This window comes from Coptis chinensis, chromosome 8, assembly GCF_015680905.1.
Source record: "Coptis chinensis isolate HL-2020 chromosome 8, ASM1568090v1, whole genome shotgun sequence".
Classification (NCBI taxonomy): Eukaryota; Viridiplantae; Streptophyta; class Magnoliopsida; order Ranunculales; family Ranunculaceae; genus Coptis; species Coptis chinensis.
The window spans coordinates 10,865,470-10,892,827 of record NC_141463.1 but is presented as its reverse complement, the minus strand read 5'-3'; the positions used below and the strand labels follow the sequence as shown (position 1 = coordinate 10,892,827).

Below are 27,358 nucleotides of genomic sequence, written 5' to 3'. Positions count from 1 at the left end.
ACTCATGGACAAGATGGCAGACATTGAATTTCTTCTGATGAATTGCAAATCCCCTTACAATGCAATCTTAGGAAGGGATTGGCTCCACAATATGGGGGCAATAGTCTCTACTTTTCATCAGGCAGTCAAATTCCCATCCCTCGGCAAAATTTGTAAGATATAGGGCGACCAAATGGCTTCCCATAGCTGCCACGAAAAAGTCTTGGAGGAGTATCATCAATCCGATATGCGAGGAAATACAGTTCTCAGCAATTCGCAGGAGGTGTCTAAGTCAAAATTAGTACTACACAATATTTGCACTGCTAGTTCACGAAATGAAGGGCCGCCAACTATAGACCGCCTCTTAAAAGTGCAAATTGGGAATTCAAACGGCGAATTGAAACATCTTTCATATCGGTGAACTGTCGAAGCGAACAAAGCGGAGATGATTGTCCTCCTCGGAAAAAACAAGGCGATATTTGCTTGGTCAGTAGAACAAATGCCTGAACTTAGCCCAGATATTGCATGCCACATGCTTGACATTGATCCTACAACCAAGCCAGTGCGATAGAAACCTAGGCATATGACACCGGATAGAAAACTCAAGGTCAAAGAGGAGATCAATCGTCTACTCTCACCAAGCCTAAGAAAGATGGTAAAATGAGAGTGTGCATCGATTTCACGATCCTTAACAAAGCTTACCCGCGATTATCATTTATGGATGTTTCTTCAAGATACCACCAAATTCCACTATCTATTAAAGACCAAGAAACAACTGCATTCATAGCTGATTAGGGAATTTTTTTATTACCAGGTCATGCTTTTTGGTTTAAAAAACACGGGTGGCACTTATCAGAGGATGATCAACACCATATTTGGAGATATGTTAGGCAAGATAATGGAGGCGTACATTGATGACATGATTGTAAAATCCAAGCATAAGGGAGATCACATCTCTGACTTACAATCAATTTTTGGATGAATGAAGAATTCAACATGCGGCTCAATCCTTCATAATGCACTTTCGGGCTAATCTCCAAAAATTTTATGAGGTATTTGATAACTCGTTGAGGCATCGAAGCTAACCCAGAGCAGATCCGATCCATTCAAGCCATGCCAGCGCCAAAAACAAAAAAGGCGATTCAACAGCTCACAGGGTGCTTAGCAGCTCTCAATCGTTTCATCTATAAGTACTCGAACAGATGTCGTCCTTTCTTTTAGACTTTAAAGGACTCATCAGGGTGGAATGATGACTGTAAAAATGCCTTCCAATCCATCAAGAAATACTTAGTCTCACCACCAATGTTGGCCAGCCCAGCCACAGGGCAACCTGTTGGAGTTTACTTGGCCGCTACAGACACTGCAGTTAGTGCAGTACTGTTCGTCGATGGAGAAGACGGTTGTCCAATATTCTTCATTAGTAAGACCCTAACGGGGGTGGAAACTAGATATGCGAGAGTTTAAAAAATCGCTCTAGCATTGGTTCATGCTGCTAGACGCCTCAAGCCATACTTCCAAGGAAGATTGGTCAAGGTATACACTGAATACCCAATTCGCAAAGTTTTCCGCAGTGCTCAGGAATCAAGCAGACTGGCTAAATGGGACATCTATTTAAGCGCTCACAACCTTGTCTTTGAACCTCGCATTTCATAAAAGGGTCAAACCCTTGCATCCTCAATAACAGATTTTCCAATTGACGATTTTGTCCCTAAAATCAACCAAGACGAGGGCATCTCTAGTAAAGCGCCCGGCCGATTGGGGAGAGGAAGGCCCAACAAATCTTACGACCCCATCACTCAATTCATAGATAGTTTACATGGATGTCTAACATAACAAAGCCGGCTCTGGATTAGGATGGGCTTTTATCAAACCAGACAATTAGTAGTTTGGGCCAACAGTTCCTTAGAACTGGTTCTTGAAGTAATTTTCTTTTGTTTTTCAGATTATCACTCATCAATAAAATGCATTATTCCATATTTCTTTATTTTCATTCAGTTAGTTAGTCAAAAATAATATATATCAATTACTCAATTACTACTCTTAAAGACAAACAGTTGGTAGGAAAGCTAAACTATAAAAAACATATACAAATTCAAAAGTCATGGAGTTTGCGCTTTCAACACCTCTCTCTATGCACCAAAAGTCGTGGAGTTTGCATTTTTAACACCTCTCTCTATGCACCAAAAGCCGTGGAGTTTGCATTTTCAACACCTCTCTCCACGCACCAAAAAGTCATGGGGTTTGCATTTTCAACACCTCTCTCCATGCACCAATAGTCATGGAATTTGCATTTTCAACACCTCTCCATGCACCAAAAAAGCCGTGGAGTTTGCGTTTCAACACCTCTCCACGCACCAAAAATTCATAGGGTTTGCGTTTTCAACACCTCTCTCCATGCACCAAAAGTCGTAGAGTTTGTGTTTTCAACACCTCTTTCCATGCACCAAAAAGTCATAGAGTTTGAGTTTTCAACACCTCTCTCCATGCACCAAAAAGCCATGGAGTTTGCGTTTTCAACACCTAATACACATGTCTGAAATATCCTCCACACCTTTCGCATTATTCGAACTCATCTCCATTACCAATGGATTATTCATATACTCTTCGACCATCTCGGTAGAGAAAACTATATCATCGGTCGGCTTCAGCGCCTCTATCACATCATCATCAAGAAATACAGTGGGGATGTGATCCGTGTTATGGATTGGTATACCATTTGTGGCATACAAGGAGACACCAGGCACACCATTTTTAGTCCCATCTTCAATAGCACGATTGGTGGCGGCTTGGACCCGTTCGATTTTCGTAAACGGTGGATGCTTCTCCATAGTTTCAACGTCCTTTTCGGAAACAAGAATATCAGTAATCATATCCTCATGGTTTAAAGCAACATGATGTGGCTAATGCTTAACATCCTGGATAAATTGCCCCTAACTAGCTCCTTTGGCATCAATACCAACACTAGCATTAACAGATGTCATGTCAAACGGGTGGTTGCTACTATAAGCTTTGTCATGCACTTGCATCGCAGATATTTCAATCACAATTGTTTCATTCTTTTGCGGTAATATAAATGTTTATTCTTCGCGCCGCAAGGAACGAATTCCATCGGCGAAGAGGGGCGTGTATGTACCGGTTATACTTCATTCCCTACAAACGACCATCATTGGGTACTATTATAAGAGCCGTCCACTAATGAGGCGTGCTTGCTTGCCCACTACTATGGCAGTCCCGCTTTGCCTACTAATGAGGTGTGCTTGCTTGCCCGCCATCATCGGCATCGCTTGCATACTAGTGAGGCGGGCATGCTTGCCGCCATCGTGCCGATCCGGCTTTGCCTACTAATGTGGCATTCAGGCATGCCCTCTATTGGAGCAATGACATTGCCCACTAATATGACACCCAAGTTATATATAGCAGTCCCGAATATATGTTAAAGGGATTTTTCCATATGAAGTTTTTGGAAAAATTTCATATAAAGAGGGAAATATCTCATCAAATAAGGAAAGGGTATTTTAAGCACATATTTATTTTCCTATAAATACCCAACAATCATTTTAAACAAAAGACTACGTGCATTTTTTAGACTTGATTCTAGAGAATGATTTAGATACGTAGGCAGCCATTGGTGGTACAATCTCTCTCACTTCATATCAACCTCTCCAACAAGATCATTAGTGTGTTTGTGTGAGTTCTCACCCAAACAGCTTACTAACAAAAAAAGAAAGGGGAGAAGAAAAATAAAAAAAAAGTATGTGAAAATAAATAAGAACATCAAATAAATGGTTTTTGGAATAATATGAAATGAATCCCTAATTCAAAATTTGGACAAAATACTAAACCGACTTAGCTAAATATCTAAAAACTTGGCTGAAATTATTTGGATTCAATTATAGAACTCGGTTTCTTGAAAACCCCAAATTAAGAAACTTCAATAACTAACAAAGTTACATTACCTCGAAATGGAGGAGACCTTGAAATCTACAAGGATTTCTTGGTTTCTTCGACACTTTCTTCCTCAATATCGATTAATAATAGAAGCAATCGCTCACTATCAAAGTAGGTTTTGGGAAAAATAGAGTTTTTTAGAGAGGCCAAAAGGCTTCGGGTTTATGTTTATTTTCTTTTTTGTTTTAATTACTTAATTACCCCTCGATGTACTATTCAAATACGGGCGTATTTGGTTTTATTTCCTAAATATGTGCAAAGACTAAAAAAGTTTTTTTATAAATTGTTAAACACACTAATAATGAGGCTAACTTGGTAAACAACATAGTAATTATTTTTAAGTGGGAAATTTTTTAAAATTTTGTTGACGTGGCTCACTATGAGCATCCCGGAAGAACCGATATTAATGTAGGTAGGATATTATTGTTATTAACACGCTTTTTCTTGGAAGAAGATGAAGAAGAAATACACACATTTGTTTGTTTATTCCACTTTACATTTTTTTTATATCTTCTTTTTTTATTTCCTTTATGAGGAACAAACTAATAAAATTGGAAATTTTGAGGATTTTGTGACGGTTGTAACTTCATTTTTTTTTTTGTGGAAAATATGAGACATCGTATAACTCAAAATTCCCTTGGAGCACTTGGAGGAATGGGTGCAAAAAATCACTCCAAGCCCTAGGCTACAAAAAGAAAAAAACCAAAATCCTACCTACATTAATATCCATTCTTCTAATATGCTCATAGTGAGCCACGTCAGCAAAGTTTTTAAAAAAACCCATATTTTCAGAATATTTACTTTCTTTCTTACAAAAAATACCCTTAAAATTGGTCTATTTTGTAATTTATAGAAATCTATTAGGTTTTTTTACACATGTAGTGAAAAAAAAACAAAAACACGCCTCATTTGAATTGTACGTTGGGGGGTAAGTAAGTAATTAACAACCCGAAAAAGAAACCCAATCAAGCTGTCGTCAAACACCCAAACTCTCTCCAAATCAGTAAAAAAAAAAAATGGAAACTAAATCTCACCATCTATAATGCCAATTTCGATCCTGTATGATTTAACTCCTCAATTGATTCATAAACACATTAGTACGTTACAGACCCTGACTATTATAGAATATACACAGGATTGTTGAGAGCGTAGGAGAAGGAGTAACTGAGTTTAAAGAGGGCGACCATGTTCTCACTTATTTACTGGGGAATGTATGACATACAAACCTTGCTCCTCCGAAAAAAAGTAATATCCATTCTTCTAATATGCTCATAGTGAGCCACGTCAGCAAAGTTTTTAAAAAAAACCCATATTTTCAGAATATTTACTTTCTTTCTTACAAAAAATACCCTTAAAATTGGTCTATTTTGTAATTTATAGAAATCTATCAGGTCTTTTCACATGTAGTGAGAAAAAAAAACCAAAAACATGCCTCATTTGAATTGTACGTTGGGGGGTAAGTAAGTAATTAACAACCCAAAAAAGAAACCCAATCAAGCTGTCGTCAAACACCCAAACTCTCTCCAAATCAGTAAAAAAAAAATGGAAACTAAATCTCACCATCTATAATGCCAATTTCGATCCTGATGATTTAACTCCTCAATTGATTCATAAACACATTAGTATCGCTACAGACCACGACTATTATAGAATATACACATGATTGTTGAGAGTGGGAGAAGGAGTAACTGAGTTTAAAGAGGGCTTACCATGTTCTCACTTATTTATTGGGAATGTATGACATACAAACCTTGCTCCTCCGAAAAAAGTAATATCCATTCTTCTAATATGCTCATAGTGAGCCACGCCAAAGAAAGTTTTTAAAAACCCATATTTTCAGAATATTTACTTTCTTTCTTACGAAAAATACCCTTAAAATTGGTCTATTTTGTAATTTATAGAAATCTATCGTGTCTTTTCACATGTAGTGAGAAAAAAACCAAAACACGCCTCATTTGAATTGTATGCGTTGGGGGTAAGTAAGTAATTAACAACCCAAAAAGAAACCCAATCAAGCTGTCGTCAAACACCCAAACTCTCTCCAAATCAGTAAAAAAAAAATGGAAACTAAATCTCACCATCTATAATGCCAATTTCGATCCTGTATCAATTGATTCATAAACACATTAGTACGTTACAGACCCTGACTATTATAGAATATACACAAGATTGTTGAGAGCGTAGGAGAAGGAGTAATCTAAGCGTTTAAAGAGGGCTTACCATGTTCTCACTTATTTACGGGGAATGTATGACATACAAACCTTGCTCCTCTGAAAAAAAAGTAATATGTGCCAGACATTAGGCTTGGAAAGGAGAGGTTTGATGCATAGTGATCAAAAGACTCGCTTCTCACTCAAAGGGAAACCCGCTTTTACCATTATTCTTATTTGTTTCAAGTTTTAGTGAGTACACAAGTGGTGCACTCTGGATGTCTTTGTTAAAATCAGCTCATCCGTTCTCCATCGATAAGATATGCCCGCCGGTTGTGGAGTTCTTTGCGGTAATTGAACTTCATGCTTATGATGCTGTCAAAATTTTGTTTGTTTCTCACAGTTTTTGAGAACAAGTACTTCTTTACTGCCAATATTATGATACCACTTAAAAATCATGTTATGCATTTTTCAGGTCTCTTTTTTGCCTTTTTTTTAAAAGCAAATGTTCTTGGGGTATTTTCTTCCGGAAATTTTCGTACAGATGAAAAAAAGTTCCTCATCTTCGGACTGTTAACTATCTTCATTGAGATGAATTAAGGGAATATAATGGACAATGAAGGATTGCTACTACGATGAGTCTTAATTCGTTAGAATAGTTTGTTGTTTACGGCAAGAGTTGGAGAAAGGAAGTTGATGGGTGGAGTAAAATCACTGCAATTTGTAAAAGCCGCATGAAAATGTTATGCTGTTGAAGTATCTATGAAATGTATTCTCTTTAATCTGGATTCATCTCTCTTTCTTGATTGGCAAATATGGTTTCTTACTTCTGTGTAATGCATAATTTTTCCGTTCACTACAAGTTACTCCAAAGTTCATCAATCTACTATACTATTCTATAGAGGAAAAACATGTGCACAGTTGACACTTCACAGTTGACACCTCTTAAGCAAATTTAGTACTTAAGCTGAGTTCTTTCTATTTACAAACAGTTTTCTTCAGTGGATAAGTTTGCCATGAGTGTATGGTTTCCAACAAAAGAAAAACTTAGGTTAAATCAAGCCTTAATGGAACTTGTATTTCACTACAAGCCAGTAAACCAACATGCAAATTCTCTTAGCAACAAACCGGCCAGTAGGTACAAATTCAATGAATTCTGTTTTTGTACAATTGGTACCACGTAAGATTCACTCTCCCACACTCATTTTTCTTCATTCACTTTTCTATATATATTAGGTGTGAAGAACTACACATGAACAGTGGATATAATGCGTTTCTGTATTATTGGTTATACATATTTTTTAATATAATTAAATGGGCATGCTTTAAAATTATTAATGGTGTTTTTATGGTTTATTTGAACTTAAGCTCCAAGTGAGCCTAATTTTTTTTTCAATGTGAGTCAAATTTTAACAAATTGAGACTATGAGTGGCGACTTGGTATATGGAACAATTATTTCATCATGCAATTTGATTCGTGTTTGACCGATGTTTGTTATCCCTCTGTTCAATTTGTATTTGTTACAGGGTTCAATTACTAATAATCACTTACTGAGTTTATCAATTGAAGGTGATAATAGTTTTGCTGCAATTTGAGTTCGTTCTTGGTAACTGGATTTATTGTGATTACTCTATTGAATCATTGCTCTTATTTAATTATTTTGATTAACCTTAGTTGAACAATGTCAAACTCTTTTGGGCTCAATTTGAATAGTTTGTGAAAATCATGTACTTTTTTAAATTTAGCACTATATATTGGGAATTCGATACTGAGAAAGTATAGATTCGAAAAACAACATTCTCTATTCTTGAAGTTTTGGTAAGTTTTTCTTGCCATTTGTTATCGATCATATACCCCATAACCTCTTTTTGCTCTTAATGATGTCGACTGAGTTCTTATATTCACTTGGTGTCAAAGCAAAGAAGGTTAGAATGGTAGGGCGATCATGAGGTACAGAAATAAGAGCTGCTTTATATACATAGTGATGTAGCTTTGGATTGAATTTCATTTTCCAAGTTTAGGATGGACCATTCTATGGCTATAAGACTGCCGATTTTCTAACGTTAGTGCTTATTTTTGTCATGACATGTAGTAGTTCCTTAAATATCAAGCTCATAGCGGCAACAACCAAAGAGGAGTTTAAGTGGAGCAAAGTTGAGCACAACGTCGATTAACTTGACGTCAAACACAATTTCAACACATAGATATCCCCTTACGAAACCCCCAGCTATAACTACTAATCTAATCCATATATAGAGTGCGAGATATTGGGGAATAATTATCTATATTTGTGAATGTTCTTGGTGTACTAAGTTATATTTGATGTTGTAGTCGTATGAGTAATTTTAAAATTTTCCTTATACAGTAGATTTGTATGTGGTGCTGCTAAAGCAAGTTTGATTTCACCCTCACATTGAAATGCACTTTGTTTGTTTTTGTAATTTGTTGTTTGATGTATTGATTATTTTGATTTCAATAGTTAGTAACACAAGTTTTAGAAACCATTCATTATTTCTTTTGATAAATATAGTTGGTTAGTCTCTATACTTCAAACACTCAAGACAATATGAGTACATATGTGTTTCATACAAACAAAGGTATTATGAAAGTTTGAATGGACCAAACATTTTAAGCAAGTGATAGAAAAGCCCAAAAAGATTCATTTTGGCAAATATTCCTCATTTCAAACCCACATTTTTCAACAAAGTTCATGTATCTTTTTTCCATTTCTGTTTAAATTGACTTGATGGTTGTTACAATATTTAATTTTCATATCTACTAAGAAAAAAAATCAAATTAACAAATAATAATGTAACAAGCCCGTCATAGGGCTTTTACCTATGGTTTTTGGGTTTATTTTTCATTTATACTAAATAGAGAAAAAAAAAAAAAAAAAAAGTAAACCCGGCCATAGGACGGGCAGATTAGCTAGTTTCTATAGAAAGCTCCAATTAACTTCGGTTTGGTCAATTAGTCAAAGACCGTTCCAATCCAGCATTTAAGCCCACTTAGAAAATCACATTACAAACACGTGACTGTCAATTGAAAAATATCTCAAATCTCAACTCGTCTCTCTCTCTCTCTCTCTCTCATCATTCAGGCTTCCTCTGTCAAGCGCGTATTCATTTTTCGAAATTCCGACCCTTCACTTTAAAAAAAAAAAAGCCGCTTCTTTCAAGGTAACTATAAAATGTTATTTTCTTTTTCTTAATGTTAACTGAGAGAGTAAAAAAGAAAAAAAAAATATATATATATTATATCACAGTAATTTTTAGGTATACATATATTTGTTTGTATTAGTTAATGTAATTAGAAACCCTAGCTGAACATTACCACCAGTTTAAAAGAAAATTACTAGTAACTTGTCATTATTATTAACGAGGTGTTTTTTTTGTACAGACTTATTATTGTGATTTGATGAGTTGTATATGAACATGGCTACTGAGGAGTTTATCGACCTGAAAATGATTAGTGAACAAATTGAAGTCAACATTACTACGACCGAGCTGACTGAGGAGAATATAGGACAAGGTAAAGAAGATGGTGAAATTGAAGATGATCAACTTGTGCAGACAATGGATTTGGTTGATAATGAGGGATGTAGTTTAGTTGAAACTATAAAGACTGCGGAAAATATTAGTGGGAATGGACGTGATTTAGATGAAAGTCGTATCCTGTTGTTGTTTCGAGATGTATGGTTTTGTTCTTATGATGCAATGTGCATGTTGGGCAGTAATGTCTTCCTTCCTTAATTTTCATTATAGCAAGATCAGGTGTTAAACGGGCTCGGATGACATATGTTGATCAGGAACCATCTGTGCATGTCGTATATAATTCGTTAACAAGGTATGGGATAGGAGAATTCTATCTTCATCATCAAATATAGTTTGTACTAGTTGTCATCCTATAATTTGACACAACTTAAAATGATTATGGTAGTAATGTAGTATGCTAGCAGCATGTTTGATTTTCTTAGACTCCATGTTCCAATGAATACCAGGAGAAGACTCGTTGTGATATGAGAGGATATGAGACTTTCCAGAAAACACAAATTTCTTAAACCGTCCTACCTTTTGCTACTTAACTATAGTAGGAGTTGGTGGATTTTCTGGAAATTTGAATTTTCGCCAACTAGGAAACACCCTAAATGTTACTGTAGTGTTTAATTAGTGAGAAAATGTCTCTACTAAGTATATTTTTCTAGAGGGTTACATGGGAAAATAGAATTTCATCATGTTATATATATGTACTTTGTTGAAAGTGTTAATTCATCAATCTAACATTGTCCGTAATACTATCTACCGCATGTAAAATACTGTTTTTTTGCTACATGTATATAGCTTTTTTGCTGACACTTCTTATGATTTGTAATAATATTTTTCCTTTCTTCTTTTTGATTGATTATTATGGTCTTGTTTTTAGAGCTAGCAAAAGGAAGCTTGAGGAGCTTTTACAGCACTGGTCTAAGTGGCATACTCAGCAAAATTTCTCGACCAATGTAACCGAAACTTTCTAAATTGAAATGCAAGTCTATTTCAATTTTCATTGTTGCAATTTTCAATTGTACTGTACTAAGGTTCATTTTTCTGTCATGTTAGGATCCAAATGAAATCATGGAAACTGGTGAACAGACTTTCTTTCCTGCACTACATTTTGGGGTTGAGAATGCTTCAACAGTGGTATGCTTCCTTGTTGCATCCAACATACATTTATGCATCATTTCTTAGACAAACAAATGGCAGTTCTCAGATGTATGGAAGCCTCGAAGGCAGTATGAATTTGTTTATTAAATGGTACCATCAGACAAATTCCCTGATTTGTGTGTGTGCATATTTGTTTGTTAAATCATTGAGCAACTTCAGTAACGTAGCACTGTGAACACTTTTCCTTGGATATTGATCTTGCCATTAGCTGTACATTTATTTCATCCTCTTCTACATGCAAGTCGTTCTGGATTGACAACCAAACAAGTAAAGAGCAAAACAATTTTATCCCATTGGACGGTGATTCAGTACCTACTTATGATCGTGGATATGCCTTTGGTTTGACTTCAGCTGATAGCTCGACTAATGTGGAAGGGTACATCCTTTTCTTTCTGTTAATATCAATATGTTTTCTCTTCAATTTGATGATGACTTATGAGAAGAGAATGTGATAAGACGCTGATCATGTTGAGAACATTTTTGCAATGCTCTTATTGGAATCTGATATTTGTATGCACCTTAAACTGTTCTTGCATCCACTTTCTTTTGGATAATACTGGTTGTTTTATTGTTCTTTTGCTGCTATTGCTATCATTTCTTAAATTCCATAAATGAGATTGGACGATACTGTAATATTTTGTATGTCAAATAATTTGTGCTCTCCCCTGCTCCTTTCGATATAACACATGCTTATAATATTTGTGGTCTCCACAACAAACTTCTATTTGTCGTAATTTTTTTCTTGCTTGACTATTTAATGGTGAGTTTGGCAAGTGGCAACCTAAAGTTTATTGACTTCTACTTCAAACAGAAGTGAAAAAGATAATAGTTAGTTTGGTGACATGCCAACTTAAAAGTTAAAAATTTAGAAAGTTATTTTGGCAAACAATTAGGTTACTTGTTCAAGCCTTGGTCATAGTCAAATAATCTAAATGGAACAATAGCCACAGAGTGACTTGAACAAATAAGACACCGATTCCTTCTCTAAGATCACAAAGTACCCACCCCCATCATTTAACCAATTAACGTCACCAACTTGATGTTCTAAGAATTGTTTACATGGTAAAGAAGTGAAGATGAATCACCGTTCTCCATTATTCAAATGGAAAAAGAGAGATGGATTCCGCTTTTGAGGACGAAAATTGAGGAAACAACGAATTTCCAGTTGCAGAGAATGATTTCTTCTTGGAACAAATGTGTGTGTGGTGTTGGGGGGTGTTTTCGCTCAATAGATAAATTAGAAGAGAAGAATAGGAAGTCTTTTCCAAGTAGGATGAAGATTAGAATAGAAAGATACCAAGATTTGTGTGAGAAGAGGTTACTAACAAGAAAATATTGGTTAGTGGGAGAGAAGAAAAGAACCCGTTTCTCATTTTATCCTTCTCAAAGTCATTTTATTGGAAGCGAATAGCAATTATTTTTCACTTCCATTTTTCTGCTTTTATGTAGCACAAAAGAAATGTTACCCATACATGCTTTTATAATATATGATTTCAGTGCTGCCAAACTCCCCTTAGTAATGCTTGATAGTGAACAAATTGGTATAGCGTAAGATATTAACTTTTGACGGTCTCTTTCTGGTTAATTTTTAACATTTGTACCGTTTCCAGTGTATTCTTGTTTATTGATTAGTCTCCATGCAATTATGTTGATCCTTATGTAGGGGGGTGGAGACACAGGAAGTGTCTCGTTGTTTTAATTGTGGATCCTACAGTCATTCATTAAAGGACTGTCGAAAGCCTCGTGATAATGCTGCTGTTGACAATGCTCGTAAAGAGCACCAATCCAAACGCAACCAGACTGTTGGTTCTCGTAGCACTCCTCGGTATTATCAAAGTTCTCATGGTGGAAAGTATGATGAGATAAGGCCGGGTGTCCTCAGTTCTGAAACGAGGCAACTCTTGGGTCTTGGGGTAATTAATTCTCTTATGCTCTCATTTAAGTTTATGGTGTTCTTTAAGACTACAACTAAATACCTCAATCAGATTGTTTGATGCAGTTATGGTGTTATCGTCTGCACATTGGCATGCAGGGCCACAGAGTCATTTTAAATAATGTTAATTATATTATGATAATTTATCACAATTCGGATTACTATTAGATGCTCTCTGATGTCATAATGTCTATCATGTCCTTGTTTCGCATCTGCCTGTCGTAAGATCCTTAATTGTGAAATGACTCATCATTTGAGAAGTTTTACTCGATTGCCTATATTTTGCTATATAGATCGGACATGCTGCCATGTCTGTTATCCTATTATTTAAAAATTGATGGTGATTGTAGCGGATAAGATTGTGTATTTTTTGTCTTTGTGTTATACAACTTCCATTTCTGTATCTTTTGTCTTTGTGCTATACAACTTCCATTTCCTTAAAACAAAACCAATATGTCAGATACTCAGCCTCCCAGTCTCAGACTCTTCATCTGTTATTCTAGCTTTACTCTATGGCATTGATGTCTTCTAGACCTGAGCTCTTTAGTTTGCAACTTCCCATTGTTCAGTACAATAAACTCAACTGTTTGTGGATCCAGCCATGTAATAAGTTTTCCTTATTTTGTAATTCTTCAGGAGCTTGACCCACCTCCTTGGCTACGCAGAATGCGTGAAATTGGATATCCACCAGGCTATTTTGGTAAGTGCATATATCTCTGTAATTAGCTACTGTTCTCTCTTACTATATGGTAATTCATTACAGCTTTCTGCTTCCTGGAAAGCACTCCTAACAACTCTAATTTGTATCTGTTAGATCCAGAATATGAGGACCAGCCTTCTGGGATCACAATTTATGCTGAGGAAACTTTGGACGGAGAAGATGGAGAAATCCTAGGTGCGAGCAACAATCCTGAGCCAAAGAAGAAGATGACCGTTGAATTCCCAGGAATAAATGCACCAATTCCAGAGAATGCGGATGAAATACGTTGGGCATCTTCACCAGGCACTCTCAGTTTCGATGCATCTAGAAACCGAATACATCTCTTTCCCAACCGTTTATCAGATACAGGGAACTACGGTGATGCTAGACGTTCTCGAGAGTGTAGAGATGATGGCCCTCCAGGCTGCAACCTTGGATTTGATACACCAAGGTACGGTGGTTTTAGTCCGACTTATGCAAGTGATTCATACAGTCCGAGAGGTTATCCAATACCAAGGAGCACAGACAGAGGGAGGTGGAACCCTCTGGTCCATGACGATTCGCCTAGTTATAGTCCTAACAGCCCTGTAACTCATGCATCACTAAATACTTTGCAGTCTCCTCAGAGTTTCAGCTCAGCCAATTCTGAGAGTCGGTCCTACGGTAGTCATCATAACTCGAGCTCTGATTTCCCGTCTAGGAGGAATGACAGGCAAGATCACCACCGTCACCGTAGAAAGTAAACAGCGTAAATACTTCTCTTGACGTTAACAGTTGGGCTAGTTGTTCACGCGATGAGTTTTCCCATTGATCCCTGTGTATTGCTACCTGTACCATGTACTGTCAAATCTTTGCATCAAATTTTGCTGGGAATTAAGTTGTAGTGTAACCTTTTCTATAAACATTACATCTGTGTTAAGAATTTGATTGGTGCCATTAGTTTTTTATATGAAGGAACTGTAGAGGTTTGTATATTTTTGTGGTCCACGACTTGATGTTGTGGTTGATAGGGAATGTCTGCATTTTTTCTTGGGATAAGAGTTGCCTAAGTATCAAGTTCTTGGGTCAGCTTGAACAATGTCTATATCTCTTTTACATAAAAAACACAAAATGACACATGCATGTATACCTCAGAGAAATTGTCAAATTGTACGACATGAACCATTGGCTCAATGGTTGTGCACTCTCCCCCACGTGCTTGAGGCTGTTCTCGAAACTCACTAGCGTGACTTGCAAGATAGGCACCTGTAATGTCCTTTTGTTAGTTCTAACCAAGGTTAAAAAGTGGTCATAAACTTGTAATGGATACATCCCTTGCGTGACCTTGATGGTCCTTACAGAATGGCCTCTACACTTTTTTGATGGTTAATTGTCTCCAAATATTGTCGTCAACTGTTGTTTAGGGCTCTTTTTTACATCACTTTATATAAGGGCAACAATTTTAAATGTTATGTTTTCTTGTTCAGTATTTTCTTTTATGTTTCTCTCTTCTACTTAATGGTACTCTTATCATCTCATGAACTTGACAATGGTAAGTTATGGACCCAGTCGTTTCACCTTCACAGCAGCTGTTTTAAGACCTTGGTTAAGAGATTTTGTTTTCTTTATGAGTAATATCATTCTGTTCATGTTCCATTGAATCTTTGACCTGCCAAATTATCTTTATCTTAAGCTGGTTAGGTTGCCGAATCTTGACCTGCCAAATTTGGCTAGGCATTCAAGAATTTGAGTTCTAATCAAATTTCTAGTACCACTCCTCTATTTAGCTTTTCTTAAGCAGTCTCAACTAAGATATAAATGATAGGTATCATAGTAAATAAAACCCTTATACCAGTCTTCTGTCAATGGTTAATCACCATTTCGGGTTGAATCTCAACTAAGTGTAGTGGAGAAGGAAATACAGGAGTACGCATCCATGTGTTCTGCAGAAGCTAAAAGAATTACTGAAGGTCTTGAACAGGAGATGCATAAATTGGATAAGACGGAACGAGAAGAAGATGAGTTTCTGAAGGTATATTTCGTTTCACATCATTTCTGTTTCGATTATAATATATTAATATATGGGAAATAGGATGTATTTGGGTAGACTTCTAGCGCGAAGTTACAGGATTTGATTAAGAAAAATGATGAAGAAATCCAGAAGTGTGCTCATGAATTGCTCGTGCTAGTTGATTCAGTCTCAAAGTACAAAGAGAGTATGGAATCTACATTGTTAAATATTAGGAGGGATGTCTCTGAAACTGCTGAAGCTATCTCAAATGTTTACAAGGGCTCCTTGGCAGCTGAGTTAGTCAATGTGTAAGGTACACTTTTAAATTTCATCATACCTTCACTCGACATATTTATACGTGCATGGTCAGGTATGGGCACCCTGTATAGTTTCTTGCTCATGATTTCACTCTTTTTCTCCAATTGTCTGTCCCTTGAAACTAGAAAAAGGTGTGCACTCTGCACAGCTACATTTCCGTTATGGGCAGTTGTTATTTGTTTGTTAACACTTAACAGTGATCAATTCGCTCATGACTTCTATCATAATTTCAAAGTTCGTAAGGTTTTACCATGTTTATTGTGACACAACATTCCCATTTTGCCATGTTTTTTCTTTCGCTGGAGCATAGGTTTTGGAGACTCCACTTGAACTTAGATTACTGGTTGTCTTACCTGGTAAAACTCAAGGCTTGGTGATTTTTTTGCAATTACAGGTAGGAGGAGGTTGGAACAAGAGAGCCATGCGGAGGCCTAAATGAAGTGTTTGCTGTGTGTTTGTTTGTAGGTTCTTGTGTGATTAGCAAGTAATATATGCACCTTCTCCTCATTATGTATTCTAAGTTTGCTGTGTGACTGTTTGTAATATTATGGATCTCCATGGAGGATTTATGTTTTTCTTTTGGGTAACAATTTACTCTTTTATTTTTTTTGGCAACAACGTATCTGTTCGCTGATTTATCCCTGGGGAGAAAATAATTTAAAATTAAATTACACGCATTACTCAAACATAATCATCACCATTCCCTCTTATACAAAAGCAACTCGTTTAGATTGAAAATTTTGTCGGCACCATCGCTGTGGTCGTAAAACTATGGTAAGAATTCGTGCCTCACAATTTACAAGCAGAAATATATTTGTCCCAGGTTTGCCTCCTTTAGTTTTCAAACACCATGATGCTAATGATATCTCTACACTATATGATATCCAGGTTATGAGTAACTACACTTCTCAATCAAATAGGCTATTTCTAATCTCTTATGTTTTACAATATAGAAACACCTTCTCAATTATTCCAAAATTTACAAAAAAAACTCACTCACCACACTGAAATTAGAATTAGTTTTCATATTATTTAAAATAATTTAGAAAATCTCAATCACGTTACTAAAATTATAATCAATCCCTCCTAATGTTTTTCTATTGTTTTTTAAAAATGTTAAAACAACCGGTTTAAAGATTTGAAAAAAACCGATGCGTCAAGCACAACCGATGATTCGAGCTCTTAAAAATCGGCCACGTATGTTGTGTATTCTGTGCAGACAGTGTTTGTTCGTTTAGCAGGCCAGCGTCAAGCACAAAATAGACGTTGTATCATCATATACCATTAGAGCAGTCTGTCTGTAATATACTCTTGTAAAACTTTGAGAATCTCATGATGAATAACTACCTTGGAAAATTGATTCCATCTCTGTATGTGTGGCCGTGTGGGTGTGTGTTTTGTGTGTTTATATGTTAATTATATATTTTTCTGTAACTTGTAAGGCTGAAACAAAAAGATTTTCAACAACGACGTACAAATATTACAGATGATTGAATGATGTTGTTCACTGACTATATGAGTCCGTCACAAGCTTGGTTAGTTCTTGAGGTATGCCTCCCTTAAGATTATTGGAAAGGTCAATGGTGGAATAAGAATGCGATTTTGAGTCAAGAGCAAATGAAAGTTACTGGAAAAGACAGAGATTCATTCTTACGTGACCACAAATTGCATTAAAATCCACTGTAGCCAAATTTTTTTTGTGAGTAAGTAGATGTGTTTACTTTAGAGTTTAGATCCTCTACACTATATCATGGGAAAAAAAAGATCCTCTACACTACATAGGCTATTAAGCTGAACGCCCGAGCAACTGTGTATATGATGGTTATCAGAAGAATTGAACACCTTATATCTTAATATAGATTTATCGGATGCGAAAAAATTTAGTTCATGGATGTGTGAAAGCATTGTCAAGCTCAGTAATGTCTCAACAATTATACCATAACTATGCTAAAGATTACCATGCACAATCCTTTCTAGTAAAAAATTTACAAATCAAAACATTTGTACATAAGAAACATAGTTTCACCACATCTTGCCACAACAGAAAGTGCTTTTTGGATGGTCTTGATCTTTGATAATCTTCCATCGCCTCAAATGCATATGGTAAATCTTCAGGTTGATAGTCAACAGCCACTTCAGAATTGGTCAGACTGACAGTATTGGCTCTTGGATGAAGTCGGATTGCGCCTGCTTGGATGAAGTCCGGTAGCACACAGGATGAGGTCAAAGGAATTCTATGGGATGGGGACTGAACATGATTACTCCCTGGTGTTGCAACTTTTTACCAGGTGAATTGCCACCTTGGACTTGATGTTTGACTCCATAATCCGATCAAGGTAGAGGAACACTTGCCAGAAGCCCTTGAGCAGTGACATTTAATACAATACAAACTACATTAATAACAAAAGATCCTCTGTTAGATGAGACTAGAGTTTTGGTTATAGAAAGGAAATGGAGAAGACAAACTGACCTTAACTAACTTTATCTGAATATTGGCCTGCCAAAGTTACGTCACACATTCCTCTGTCTCAACACGGCAGGCATGGAAAGCCTGAGGATGCAAAGAACCTGTGGCACAAACTGACCGTTCAGGGGATGCAAATGTCCTGCTTGATGAGTGAGTACCTTGGACTTAAATCTTCGGTTTCATCTGAATGAGGTACGGAGACACTAGCCAAAGGGTCTCAAGCAAAGAATTATGAACTGCAGTCTTCATCAAGATGCTCTTCCTTGAGATATCTGTAATTTCTACCTAGTTCAGAAGGGACAATTGATAGAACCCCAGTTGGTTAGGACTTCAAATGCTGGTTCAAAGAAGAAAACATATGAGATGAACTGACCTGAACAAACTCCATCTACATTTGGCCTGCTGGAGTTGGATCAATCAAAGGTGCAACTGGCGCTCAGTTCATCAATCGTCAGACTTTCCAAATTGAAAAATAGCTCTTTTAAAAGCAGACCCCACTTTAACCTTATGCTTTGGCATTTACATGTGGCACACAAATTCCCTCACATTAAGGACACTAACAGACATTATAAATCACTATCAGAATCAGGAAAGTGAAAGAAAAAAAAAAATAACACAATCGAGAATAGGAATAAAAGACGCATTCAAGCGTAAGGTTGTAAAGCTACCAAGTGTATTGTAGAATCTAAAACATATTATGGTACTTCATGATATACATAAAAAGTTCAGAACAATGCTTGCACTTTTGCAACAAAAGAAAGACATAAGAAAATACTAGCGAATTACAAATTCCACTTGATCACAGATTAGCTAAATGATGTTCTCAATTTCTTGACCAGAAAATTATTTTTATAGGCCTGGTGTTCCAATTAGTGTTTGATGGTTTACAAACGGGCCGCAGCCAATGAGCTCAAATATGAGGAGCTTGGGTTTGGTAACAGATTAACATAGCTGATTACAGGGGAGAGCAAAATAAACCATAGGACTAAAAGATCATATGACACGTATTCCACCTCAGATACAGATTAAAATTGCCGAAAAAAAATGTGAAATCTCAAATCTAAGTCAGGTAGCCATTTATGTGAAGAAACAATATGAAATTATCATTATTAACCAACAAAAGAGATAAAACACATTCGAATATGTTGAAAATTAACTGTTATTGTTAGAACATACACCCAGGATTGATTCCTAACATATAAGTAACTTTGGTGACAAAATCAACAATAAAAGGCTAAACATTGGTGTTGATGGTTTAGAAAACATATCAAGTCAAGAGAACATTATGCGATCAATGAAAGTTTAGAAAATTATGTATAGAATGAGATAAGAAACTTACCCTAAACATTGGTGTTGATGGTTTCACAATTCAACATGATTCTCGACTCGAAGGTGGGGAATCCGGTTCCAGTCCTCGCTTCTATATAGTTGTGGATGACATTCGATGACGTGCAGCAAAGTTGAGGCGGGAAGCTGTAGCAGTCACTCCGGTAACTTTCTCAAATTCTTGCAAAACCTAATGTTCACCAAGCAGAGAAACGGACTCCATATCTCTAGTCACAAAGAACTATTCACATAGTACAACAAGACGCCACTCACTGAAAAGGCATTCCTTTCTCTCTCCAACTTAAAGACAGCAACTATAAGGTTCATTTCTGGATGGAATGCAAGAACCCAAAACCGATCATGCTCCCTGCGGAAAGTCTGAATACCAATCCTCTTTGTGACATCCCACACACATACTTTTATCCTCGGAATTGGAGACAATAATATCGTGCTTTGCATGGAACATTACACAAGAGACGGTGTTTGTATGCCCTCACAATGTCTCCACCTCCCAAGCTTTCATATCTGGAGAGAAAAAAAAAATGCAACTTGCTTATTTGTGAAGGATACCCCACGCCCAACAATAATTACTTCCAAAACAAATCATATTTATGTTAATAATAACATCCAGAACAACAAACCAAAAAAAAAAAAACATCAACACTAAAATTAACAAACGAATATACCGTTCATTCTCCATAATTTAATTTGACGATCATCTGTGCCAGACACAATCAAAGGAAGGGTGGGATAAAACAAAGCCCAATTGACTCCACGTTCATGACCTTCCAATACATACTTGACCACAGCATCTACACCCCCAAACATATCTGAGCTCATTTCACTAAGTCGAAGACTGTCATCTGCTGGAGATACTGTCTTCTTCCTCAAGGCACCTATGTCCCAGACACGGATAGTTTGATCCAAGGAAGCCGATACAACCAGATCTTCTTTAGGATGAAAAACTGCGCACATTACATAATATACATGTCCAGTTAAGACAGCAATACAAGTGCGTGAGTGCCAATTCCATATTCTGATAGTCTGATCATCCCTTGCACTACAAATCCAAGGTGACTCATGGTGGAATTGGACAGCTCGAATGTATTCGAGGTGTCCAAGAAGTGTAAACAGACAGCGATGCAATTTGTAATTCCAAACTTTGATTGAATAGTCATCTCCTACAAAAACCATGACAATCATAAAAGACCTTGATATATAAGCAATCTTATTAAGGAGACAAAAACTTGAGTGTTTGGCAATTCGTGACAATCATTACTTTTTTATTCTTTACTCAGTTATACAGAAAAGCTAATTTCACTTGTAGCCATAAAACTTAAAAACGACAAAGATAAAAAATAGTAAAATAATAACACTGTAATAATAGCAGCAATAAAGATAATTTGATACTTGAAGAGAAACCTTGAAAAAAGGTTTTTCAAGGTTTTTCCAGTGATTATACATCTCAGTATATATGATTGTTCAAATCCACAGGAAGTTGTCAATGTCAGATATGCTGATGCATCAATAAAATTAGAAACTAACAGACAACAATAATGATGAAAACAAGGCCGAACTTCTGACAGCGCCTCAACAATTAGCATCATATCTCGCTTTCCAAAATTCTTGTGCTTCTTGCTTTCCAAAATTCTTTAGTTCACTTCCTAAGAAAATAAGTCATACTTCATCAACTGGGTCCAGTGCTAGCTTTCCACCTTTCACATATGAATATTGTCTGATTATTTCCAACTCTGGACAAATAATAGGTTTAACAAGTTAAATTGGCAATACAAAGTTTTCACTACATAGAAAAGGCTTCCAAAGGGTTTTATACTTTGGCAAATTATCTGATATGAAATTAGAGCAAATCCGTGAGATGGATGAAATATCAACATGCTCACAAATGTGATAGGAACATATAGAGAATTAGTGAAACGTAGATATAATGTGTGGTGTAAAGAGGAAACATAAAACACAACCAAATATCATAACCTATGTAACATCAACACATGGACACAGAGTACAGGTACCCTTGACAATGTAACTAAGAGTAGAACTAGGTAGAATTCAAACAAAAAACAGGGGAGAGAAAAACCAAAGGACTAAAGGATCATATCACACATATTCCTCCTCAAATACGAAGAGCTTGGGTTTTGGTAACAGAATATGTAACATAGTTGATTACTCATGGCACTGCAACTGGGTAAACAAAAAAACATACAGACTGAGAACTAATTAGGGACACCATGCAATAGACCATCATAGAACTATGTACATAGTGACTTACATAATTTCAAATGATGATTTACCTTATACATGCACATCAATAAGAACAAGTTTTGAGTGCACTTGTGTTTCTTGCTTGCCAAAATTCTTTAGTTCACATCCTAAGAAAATTATTTATACTTCATCAACTGGTCCCAATGCTAGCTTTCCACCTTTCACATATGAATATTGTATGATTATTTCCGACTCTGGACAAATAAAAAGTTTAACATGTTAAATTGGCAATACAAAGTTTTCACATAGTGTCTTACATAATTTCAATTGGTGATTTACCTTATAGATGCACATCAATATGAATAAGCTCACGAGTATTTTGAGTGGACTTGAGCTTCTTGCTCGCCAAAATTCTTTAGTTCACTTCCCAAAGATAATTTGTCATACTTCATCAACTGGGACCCAGTGCCAGCTTTTCACCTTTCACATATGAATATTGTTTGATTATTTATTTCCAACTAATTATCTACAAAGAAAGAATATTATTTCCACCTCTGGGTTTTACACGTTAAATTGGCAATACAAAGTTTTCACTACACAGAAAAAGCTTCCAAAGGGTTTTATACTACAGCAAATTATCTCATATGAAATTAGAGCAAATCCGTTAGATGAATGGAAAATATCAACATGCTCACAAATGTGATAGGAACATATAGAGAATCAGTGAAACGTAGATATAAAGTGTGGTGTAAAAAGTAAAAGTAAAAACACAACCAAATACCAGAACCAATGTAACATCAACACTCACACACGGACACAGAGTATAGGCACCCGTGTAAATGTAACAAGAGCAGAACTTGGAAAAAAAAAAAGCGGTGAGGGAGGGGGAGCAAAACCATAGGACTAAAGCCTCAGATACAGATTAAATTGCCAAAAAAAAATATGTGAAGAAACAATATGAAACTATCAATATGTTGAAAATTAACTGTTATTGTTAGAACATGCATACTCCCAGGATTGATTCCTAACATATAAGTAACTTTGGTGACAAAATTAACAATAAAGTCAAGAGAACATTATGCGGTTAATCAAAGTTTAGAAAATTCTGTAGAGAATGAGATAAGTAACTTACCCTAATCATTGGTTTTGATGGTTTCATAATTCAACAAGATTCTCGACTCGAAGGAGGGGAATCCGGTTCCAGTCCTCGCATCTTCTATGTTTTCGGCTTCAGAAGCAGCATCCTTGAGCTTTCTTAGCCAATCTCCAATCAGCTTGTCTTTGATCTGTTTCGTCTCGGCGTCGTCAAGGACAGATCGAACAGTGTCCAAAGTGCTGGAGAGTTTCTCCAAGTCCTTCTTCACACCATATAGTGAACCAAACTCGGTCCTGATGAAAGAAGTTAAATTGGAAAAAAGTAGTTCAACAATGGGAGAAACAAGTACATCGGCCATGTCGTAGTGAAGGGGTGATGATGTAATTTTTGTGTTTAGTTTATTGGAAGTATGAGAGAAAGATATCGCACAGACACTTGTATAAATAACTTATTGGACACTTGCATGCTTGAAACAGACGAAAGGAACATCATGCACATAATGGCATACGTTTATTCACGTTTGAATAGTAATCTTTAGTAAAAGGCGAAAGAATACTTCGCTTTGTGCCTCCCGGCAAGATATGCTTTCAGTGAGCCATAAGTTTTTGCATGGTGCTTATGATATGTTATTGTTTAGTAAAAGACGAAAGAATAGTTCGCTTTGTGCTCAACGCAAGAATACTTCGCTTGGAGGTCAAATGATTCTGCCGGACTGCAACATATACGATATACCCTTTGGTCCTGCTGCTTCTTACCATATGAATTATTACTCGGACTTAATGTTTGACTCCATAATCGGAACAAGGTCGAGGAACACTTGCCAGAGGCCTTTGAGCAAAGAGCCCCAGGCACAGATTTTCTTGAAATGTCTGTTCTCTGTTTCCATTACATAACACAAACAACAATAACAACAACAACGCTAGTAATTAATTAACGCTACTTGCTTTGTTTGGACTTCTCTTCTCTGTTAGTGACACAAGCTTCAACAGAAGATAAAATTTCAAATCGATTTTTCCGATTAATCTATTTGGTATTTTTAATCACCTATAAACTTGTTCAGATTACAAATTTAATTGGTGTTTCAATGAAACTATAGAAAATCCAACAAACCCACCCACTCTCCTAGAAAACTCAGATTATGGTGTCTCAACTCTCATCAAGAATCCATAAGGGTAATAGATTGAAAAATCATTAGTTCAGCTGATTCTGAAAACACAATTTTCCATCTCCGTTTGCAGAGAAAGGTACAAACATCGAATATTGAATTTCATACAAAAAATGACACCAGAAGCTCCACAATGTTGAGAACTACTGATTAAGCTACAACAAACATACTTAAGCGTAGTAATCTCTCCCTTCTAAGTATGTGAAGAGTCTCGACTGTTGGAGTTATCCCTCACATGAGGAGAGAAACTGGAGCTGGAGAGAAACGGGCGGCAGTCGCGAGATAAGTCGAGGCCACGCTCGATAAAGCGCGACTTCGCCGAGTTCCAATAACATAGGGCGACCAGCGCTCAAAGTGAAGAGCCGCCCGGCCAAATTTCCAGTCTTCACACGACGCTCGAGTGAAGCCAAGGCTCCAGTCTATTTTTCGTGGGCTTTGCTTTCTGATTCCCGCAATTTGGTTTTGGAGATAAAACCAAAATCAAGGTTTTGGAAAACCTAACCTAACGAACCAAACAAGTCGGAAGAGGATTGGAATCCGCACTAAAACAAAGAGAACCTTTACGCAGATACAACCCTCAGAAAGAGATAAGAGTGATCTAGTAAGGTGAGAGATCGTAAGGAGAGATTGTAATCTTCCTTCCTACTTTATTAAGAACCGCTCTTGTGGAAGTAGGCATCATTAAGTCAACCACGGTAAAATCTTTGTCTTGTGGTTTGTTGCTTTTTATTGCTTTTACATTATTATCCATTGTTAATAGTTGTTTAGCGAGTTGGGCATGTTAGTATAGGTAGTTTGTGATATTTGAGATTCATCCGGAGTTGAAGTGTGTTCATACAAGTTATCGTGTAGTGGGGAACCGATTGGTATTGGTGTAATCCCCAACAAGTGGTATCGAGCCTTGGTTAGAATAGCTTTGGGTGTTATCCGAATCTTTGTCGAGGAAGGTGTTTGACGAAATTCTGAGAGAAGATTTGAGGTTAAATAACTTGTAGAGATGGACCATTCCGTGAACACTGTATGATGAGTCCGAATAGGAAGAACTACACCATCCGAAAGCCAAGATGGAAGACTTGCTATAATCGCAAGGACTTGGCACTTCCCATTGAGAATGAGGGAGTAAAACCGTAAAAGACCGATGAGGGCCGAATGGAAAAAGCTTGACGTAAAAGCTATTGGGTACATTCGACAATGGATAGACGACGCGGTCTTTCACCATGTGGCCCAAGAGACTACGCCCTTCTATGGAAGAAACTTCGAAGACCTTTATGAGAGGAAGTCGGTGGAAACAAAGTGCTAGTCGTTAAGAAGTTTGCGGATTACGGCACCAAGAAGGTTCTTCAATGTCCGAGCATCTTAATGAAGTACGAGAATATCATCAATCGGATGCATTTGATGAAGATCAATTTGGGAGACGGTTGAGGCTTTGTTTCTATTAGGCTCTCTACCCGAAAGTTGGGGAGACATTAGCGGTTTCTCTACATGGAGCAAACCACGAAGGATGGAATTGTTACCATGGAGATGGCTACCACGCCTTTGTTGAATGAGGAGACTAGAAGGAGTGCAAGAAGCGGCTCTTCTAACTCGCAGGTCCTTTTCACGCAGAAAACGGGGAGAGGTCGGCGAAAACCATCTCGCTCTAGAGGTGATGACGTAAGTAAAATCTAGGGGTGAAGCTAGAACTCCTAAGGCGCAGAGAGGCAATGTTACTATTGTGCCACCAAAGGCCACTTCGATATGAAAAGGTAACATCAAGAGGGATGAGAAGAATAACCGTACATGAAGACATGGTGCGAGGAACGGAAACACAAAGGAGATACTACCGCGACTAGTCGATGACCCTCCTAGTGGGAATTGTGTCGATTGTGGTGTGTCTTGTCTCGAGTACCTCATGTCGATATCAGAGTGGGTGATAGATACAGGAGCATCCTATCACGCCACACCGCCTGGGATTCTTCACTACCTACAACCAGGTGAATATGGTGAAGTGAGGATGGGTAACGATGCGCCCTCAAGATTATAGGCATTGAGATGTTCATGTAGAAACCAATGTCGGCTACACCTTGACACTCAAGGATGTAAGACATGTCCCCTCGACATACGGTTAAAAGCTAATTTCGGCCGGGAAATTAGATGATGATGGCTTTGTAAACTCGTTTGGTAACGGGGTATGGAAACCGAAAGCGAGGTTCCATTGTAGCGGCCGGAGGAAAGAAAACTTGCTCTCTTTACAAAACACGGGCTAGTTTGTGTAAAAGCGAAGCGAATCTGCGCGTAAGAAGAAGCTTCATCCGAACTGTGGCACAAGAGACCGTGGTCACGGGCATAAAAGGGATGGAAGTTCTTGCTAAGCAAAAGGCCATGCCGGACATTAAAGGTACACATTTAAGTACATGTACTCATTGTTTGGTAGGAAAGCAACACAGGTGTCTTTCCAAAGATTCCCCGCCTCACGAAAAGGACAATCGCCCTCGAGCTAGTGCACCTGCACTTATGTGGTCCTATGAGAGTGAAGTCCCACCGGGGGAGCCGTGCTTCTTGACATTCATTGATGATCGTCAAGAAAGATATGGGCCTATAGTCCAAGACCAAGATGAAGTACTTGGCGTGTTTGAGAAATTCCACGGCATGGTGGAAAGAGAGGGAAGTTGTTGAAGTGTATTCGCTCGGATAATGGGGGTGAGTACATTGGGCCATTTGAAGAGTATTGCCGAGTCATGGGATTCGTCATGAGCGCACCGTTCCCAAGACACCGCAAATGAATGGAATAGCAGAGAGAATGAACCGCACCATTGTAGAGAGGATAAGATGCATGTTATCTCACTCTAAGCTACCTAGAAACTACCGGGTAGAAGCAATGCGTCTGTGTGCATGTGATCAACTTTGTCACCAAAGAAAGCCTCCGAATAGTGATTATCCGGAGAGTATGGTCGGCAGAGATGTTGATTATGGATACTTGAGGGTATTTGGGTGCGGGCATTTGTGCATATTCCGGATGAGAGATCCAAGCTTGATGACAAAGCCAAGCGCGGTGCATTTTTCCGGTTATGGAGATGAAAAGTTTGGTTACAAACTCTATGATCCGATTAACAAGAAAGTAATCCGAAGTCGAGATGTTGTGTTCTTAGAAGACCAAACCATAGCAGATTGAGGAGGGTGAGAAGCTACAAGCTTTCACCAATGATCTTGTTGATTCAGAACCAGAAGTTCCTACTGTGGAACGTGCAGAAGGCATTGAGAATGCAGAGAACCATGAGTTTGAAGCTCATGATGAGAATCCTATTGCTCATGATGGGATAGAACCTATTGGTATAGAAGATGCAGATGAGATGCATGAACCACCACCAGAGCAAGCAGAAGTG

The 27,358-nt window shown here is 37.3% G+C and overlaps 1 protein-coding gene and 2 long non-coding RNA genes across 9 annotated transcripts; 2 read left to right on the top strand and 1 right to left on the bottom strand.

The window, feature by feature from the left end:
* Positions 1 to 9,107: 9,107 nt before the first annotated feature.
* On the top strand, positions 9,108 to 14,388 carry LOC147479905 (uncharacterized). 3 transcript variants are annotated; one of them, XM_086578382.1, is made up of 9 exons: positions 9,108 to 9,257; positions 9,478 to 9,747; positions 9,843 to 9,924; positions 10,501 to 10,576; positions 10,677 to 10,757; positions 11,024 to 11,157; positions 12,445 to 12,694; positions 13,351 to 13,414; positions 13,535 to 14,388. In XM_086578382.1, exons 2-9 carry the CDS (start codon positions 9,507 to 9,509, stop codon positions 14,155 to 14,157), a joined length of 1,551 nt encoding a protein of 516 aa, XP_086434508.1. In that variant the 5' UTR covers positions 9,108 to 9,257; positions 9,478 to 9,506; the 3' UTR covers positions 14,158 to 14,388. The 3 variants fall into 3 exon arrangements, with proteins under 3 accessions (XP_086434508.1, XP_086434505.1, XP_086434506.1); XM_086578379.1 differs by having other exon boundaries at positions 13,529 to 14,388; XM_086578380.1 differs by having other exon boundaries at positions 9,116 to 9,257; positions 9,852 to 9,924; positions 13,529 to 14,388.
* Positions 14,389 to 14,864: 476 nt separating this feature from the next.
* LOC147479904 (uncharacterized) lies at positions 14,865 to 16,312 on the top strand. The gene is made up of 3 exons (XR_015205378.1): positions 14,865 to 15,425; positions 15,501 to 15,717; positions 16,117 to 16,312. It is a non-coding gene; the product is annotated as an uncharacterized LOC147479904 (long non-coding RNA).
* A 1,241-nt stretch (positions 16,313 to 17,553) lies between these two features.
* On the bottom strand, positions 17,554 to 23,256 carry LOC147479903 (uncharacterized). 5 transcript variants are annotated; one of them, XR_015204745.1, is made up of 8 exons: positions 22,868 to 23,256; positions 22,075 to 22,215; positions 21,825 to 21,989; positions 20,202 to 20,696; positions 19,529 to 20,040; positions 18,563 to 18,745; positions 18,193 to 18,461; positions 17,554 to 18,112 (listed from the first exon to the last, which is right to left on the bottom strand). It is a non-coding gene; the product is annotated as an uncharacterized LOC147479903 (long non-coding RNA). The 5 variants fall into 5 exon arrangements; XR_015204741.1 differs by having other exon boundaries at positions 18,193 to 18,474; positions 22,868 to 23,253; XR_015204743.1 differs by having other exon boundaries at positions 18,193 to 18,470; positions 22,868 to 23,253.
* Positions 23,257 to 27,358: the final 4,102 nt, after the last annotated feature.

What these genes read in the sequence shown, in the direction of transcription:
- LOC147479905 (XM_086578379.1), top strand. Translation starts at nt 9,507, where the DNA reads ATGAACATGGCTACTGAGGAGTTTATCGACCTGAAAATGATTAGTGAA. An exon ending in GTATATAATTCGTTAACAAG is followed by an intron (nt 9,925 to 10,500) that starts GTATGGGATAGG and finishes TCTTGTTTTTAG; the next exon opens with AGCTAGCAAAAGGAAGCTTG. An exon ending in AGCAAAATTTCTCGACCAAT is followed by an intron (nt 10,577 to 10,676) that starts GTAACCGAAACT and finishes CTGTCATGTTAG; the next exon opens with GATCCAAATGAAATCATGGA.